The sequence below is a fragment of the Lactuca virosa genome, chromosome 8 (genome assembly GCF_052849685.1).
Source record: "Lactuca virosa cultivar CGN04683 chromosome 8, Lactuca_virosa_CGN04683_v6, whole genome shotgun sequence".
Lineage (NCBI taxonomy): Eukaryota > Viridiplantae > Streptophyta > Magnoliopsida > Asterales > Asteraceae > Lactuca > Lactuca virosa.
This window is the reverse complement of record NC_136433.1, coordinates 16,787,323-16,791,639: the sequence shown is the minus strand read 5'-3', so window position 1 is coordinate 16,791,639 and position 4,317 is coordinate 16,787,323. Positions and strand designations below refer to the sequence as shown.

The 4,317-nt window shown below is 39.9% G+C and overlaps 1 protein-coding gene across 1 annotated transcript; it reads left to right on the top strand.

Moving 5' to 3' along the window:
• The first annotated feature begins 1,142 nt into the window (after positions 1 to 1,142).
• Positions 1,143 to 3,182, top strand: LOC145134153 (Major facilitator superfamily protein). The gene is made up of 2 exons (XM_079069046.1): positions 1,143 to 1,590; positions 1,698 to 3,182. Exons 1-2 carry the CDS (start codon positions 1,209 to 1,211, stop codon positions 3,068 to 3,070), a joined length of 1,755 nt encoding a protein of 584 aa, XP_078925172.1. The 5' UTR covers positions 1,143 to 1,208; the 3' UTR covers positions 3,071 to 3,182.
• The last annotated feature ends 1,135 nt before the right edge of the window (positions 3,183 to 4,317 follow it).

Genomic DNA, 4,317 nt, shown 5'->3' with positions numbered 1-4,317 from the left:
CCCCATTGGTTTTCTCCTCCGAATTCTCAAGAACACCTGATTTTGATAACCCAATTGGAAGATTCTGCAAGGGTTTCGATTGGTGAAGGGGGTGAAGAACAAAACCAGAGGGTTTCGAGGACCCAATTGGGATTTGGTTTTCTTTACTGGAAAACGAAGAATGGATAGAGTCGAAAGAATCAGAAGATCGGTTTATGGTTACTGGTTTCTTCACGAGCCACGATGGCGATTTGATGAGATTGTTCGAATTCAAGCTCTCAGAATCAGCGCCATTTTCGAAAACTGCATTATTCCATACTTGAAGATCTTTCTTGTTCATGATTGCTTATGGGTGTTCGCCAAGAACACTCTTTGGAGCTTGTCGTGCTTAACTATGACCCACTTCAAAGCGGGAGTTAGGTCATGCGACTGGATTTAAGATTTTGTTGACGATGGTTTCTTCTTCGTGAGCTTCGTTTATGAAACAATCGCCGATTTCAAACATGCTTTCACGATATAAATAAATAGTGATTATATGGTTGATTGTGTAGGAATCGAAGTCAACGAAACTGTAAGGTTTGTATAACAAACAAAGTCGAAGGAGAGTCGAGATTTTTTTTTGGAGCTTGTCGTGGTTAATGAACACAATCGGAGCAGAATTTGTGATGTGGCAAAGTTTGGTCAAAATTGGGAAAATTCAAAGTCAATATGTGGAAATTGGTCAACAAAATGTTAATTTGTCAAAGGGGTAACCGGATGACCCCTTCACTTTGGCCAAAAGGACGTAATCGACCCGACAAAAACAACTTCGTTCCCTCATAAAGCCACGAAAATAGTTTAGGGACTAAAAGAGTAAACCCTAGAAATTTAATAGGGCATTTGTGTCATTTTCCCTAAATTAAAAACCGACTAAAATTGCAATATTTGACAAACAATAAGGACCATTTCTGAAATTTAATCTTTTATAAATTAGCATTAGTCGACTAAACTAATATATTAAAATTTGAAAATATCTATAATTTAAATATCAACCCTGTTCAAAGATAAAAAAAATCCTTAAATACAGGTCTATTTTCAAATTTTCAGATGATAATTACCTCATTTAGAAATCTTTATAGTCAACTCTCTCCAGTCTGCCATTTTCTATATAATGTCCCCACGTTTTGTTTTCGAGCTCACAAATACACCACAACTAGAGCAACAGAATCTTACCTAAGTAGTCTCTAGAGATGGCGACGGCCAAGATCGGCGGCCGGCCAGAAATGGTCAGCTTCACTCTCCAAATCCTAAACGGCCGGTGGTTTATGGTGTTTGCCTCCTTCCTCATCATGTCCGCCGCCGGCGCCACCTACATGTTCGGTCTCTACTCCAAAGAGATCAAACAATCCTTAGGATACGACCAAAGCACCCTCAACCTGCTCTCCTTTTTCAAAGACCTTGGAGCCAACGTCGGCGTACTTGCCGGCCTTATTGCTGAGGTTACACCGCCATGGTTTGTCCTCTCCGTCGGATCAGTACTCAATTTTTTTGGGTATTTCATGATTTGGTTAGGTGTCACCCAAAGAATTTCCAAACCAACTGTTTGGCAAATGTGTTTGTATATTTGTATAGGTGAGATTTAGTTTCTTAATTATGATTCAAATCACAAAAAAGTCTTTTTTTTTTTTTGTATTATTATTGATATATAAATCGATATTAACTTGATATTTTTCATGTAGGTGCGAATTCACAATCGTTTGCCAATACCGGAGCATTAGTAACATGTGTAAAAAACTTCCCAGAGAGCCGAGGGGTGGTGCTTGGGCTTCTCAAGGGATACGTCGGCCTCAGTGGAGCCATTATCACTCAAATTTACGATGCTATCTATGGTGATGACAAAAGATCTCTCATTTTGCTCATAGCATGGCTCCCGGCTGTTATTTCTGTTGTATTTGTACGTACAATCCGAATCATGAAGGTGGTTCGACAATCGGACGAGATCAAAGTTTTCTACGATCTTCTATATATATCTCTTGGCCTCGCCGGATTTTTAATGATAATCATTATAGTGGAAAACCGCGTCCAATTTCCTCGGTCAGATTATTATGGTAGCGCCACCGTAGTTGTTTTCCTCCTCTTTCTGCCACTGGCGGTTGTTGTAAGAGAAGAATATAAGACCTGGAAAAACAAGAGAGCATCGTTAAATGATCCGTCTCCAATAAAAGTCGTTACAGATCATATTCCACCATCTACCACCATCGTACTACCACCACCGCCGCCGCCACCTCAGAAGCAAAAAGAAGAAACAACATGCTTCCAGAATGTATTCCGACCACCTGACAGAGGAGAGGACTACACGATTCTCCAAGCACTCTTCTCCATTGACATGTTGATCCTATTTTTAGCGACGATTTGTGGCGTTGGTGGCACTTTAACCGCCATCGACAACTTAGGACAAATCGGGGAATCTCTCCACTACCCAACTCGAAGCATTAGCACCTTCGTTTCACTCGTAAGCATATGGAATTACCTCGGTAGAGTAGTTGCCGGATTTGCATCCGAAATCCTTCTAAAAAAGTACAACTTCCCTCGACCTTTGATGCTAACACTAACCCTGGTCTTATCTTGTATTGGCCACCTTCTAATCGCATTCGGAGTCCCGAATTCACTGTATTTTGCGTCAGTGATAATTGGATTTTGCTTTGGAGCACAGTGGCCGTTGCTTTTTGCGATCATATCAGAGATTTTTGGACTGAAATACTACTCAACATTGTACAATTTCGGATCAGTGGCGAGCCCAATCGGGTCGTATTTGCTGAACGTGAAGGTAGCCGGAAACTTGTATGACAGGGAGGCGGAGAGGCAGATGAGAGCCTTGGGGTTGATCAGAAAGCAGGGTGAGGATCTAACTTGTGTTGGGGTTGGGTGTTTTAAGACGGCGTTTCTGATCGTAACTGGGGCTACTGTGTTTGGTGCATTAATTTCGCTTATTTTGGTGGCTAGGACTAGAAAATTTTATGCCAGTGATATTTATAAGAAGTTCAGAGAGGAGGCTGCGAGGGCGGAGACGGAGATGGCGGTGGCCGGAGAAGGTGGAACTCTAGGAAAATGATCATGTTTGACATGTATGTAACTTTGTATACGTAGTGATACACATGTGTAGTTATACACCATTAAAGAATGTTATTTTAAACCATTCGAGGAAAAAGAACATTTATGATCAATCACGCTAAGCAAATTGTTTGTTTTCTCAATAAATACTTCAATGCACATTTCTTATAATTTTATGAACAAATTACACGAATGGTCCTTTAGGTTTTGTATTTTTCCCTAAAGTAGTCCCTACGAAACTTTTTCCCTCAGATGGTACTTACGGAACAAACCTTGCACACAAATGATCCTTATGACTAACTCTGTTAACAGATTCTGTTAAGTCTGTGTGAAAAGACAAAAATGCCATTTGTTTTTACTTTTTTATACTTATTTTAATATTTTGTTAATTTGTAATAAAAAAAGGTAGGGTCCTCTCTCCCCCTCCCTCTCTCTCTCTCTCTCTCTCTCTCCATTGTTGACAAAAAAAAAGAAAAAAAAATCGCCGAAGAAGCCCATTTCGTCGGACACCATTTTCGTCGGAGACCATCGCCGTCGTTCCCAAACTGTCATAGATCTGCTTCATCGGACTCGAATTGATCGTGTTAGGGTTCGTTGGTTCATTTTCCTTCGAACTATTTTTGGTTCGTCTTGGTCAGATCTCGAAGGATCTGGTGTTTCATTGTCAGATCTACTTCATCAGTGTCTCATCGTCGTCGTTTTTCTGTTCAAGCTTCTTTTCCACCGACTGATATAGTGGCGGAAGGATTAGGGTTTCCGTTAGCGGCAAAATTAGGGTTTCGGGTAGTGGTTGTAAGTCTTCGTTGATGTGCATATAGATTGGTACATTTTCTGTTATGTTGAACAACTTCAGATATGTTCATCGATTGGTGTGTCTTCTATCTGTTCGTTGTCGGAGCTCGGACCTCCCTTCTTCGTCTTTTGAGATTCGGAAGAGAAACTTGCCAAAGAGAAAGAGAGAGAGGTTCTGGTTTAGTTAAGGTTTGAATGATTTTCGTTTTCTTCATCTTTTTGTGCATTTGGGCAGTGTTTGTCTACGAGAAGGATACGAATTTTCATATCATTGTTGTTTTTATGATTTTTTTTAAGAAGGCAAGGATTTACAAATCTATAAATGTATTGTTGTTAAATGGGATGTGATATTCTTCATATCTGGAAAAATGGATTGTTTTGTTCGTTGGATTTTAAAAAGTTATGTTAATTCATCAAAAAGTGGTGGTTGTTCTTGAGTTATATGTGGATGAGTTT

Bases quoted from the DNA above. Each gene is read 5' to 3' on its own strand.
- LOC145134153 (XM_079069046.1), top strand. From the start codon at position 1,209: ATGGCGACGGCCAAGATCGGCGGCCGGCCAGAAATGGTCAGCTTCACT. The intron at 1,591-1,697 runs GTGAGATTTAGT...TTTTTCATGTAG, and splicing joins GTGTTTGTATATTTGTATAG to GTGCGAATTCACAATCGTTT.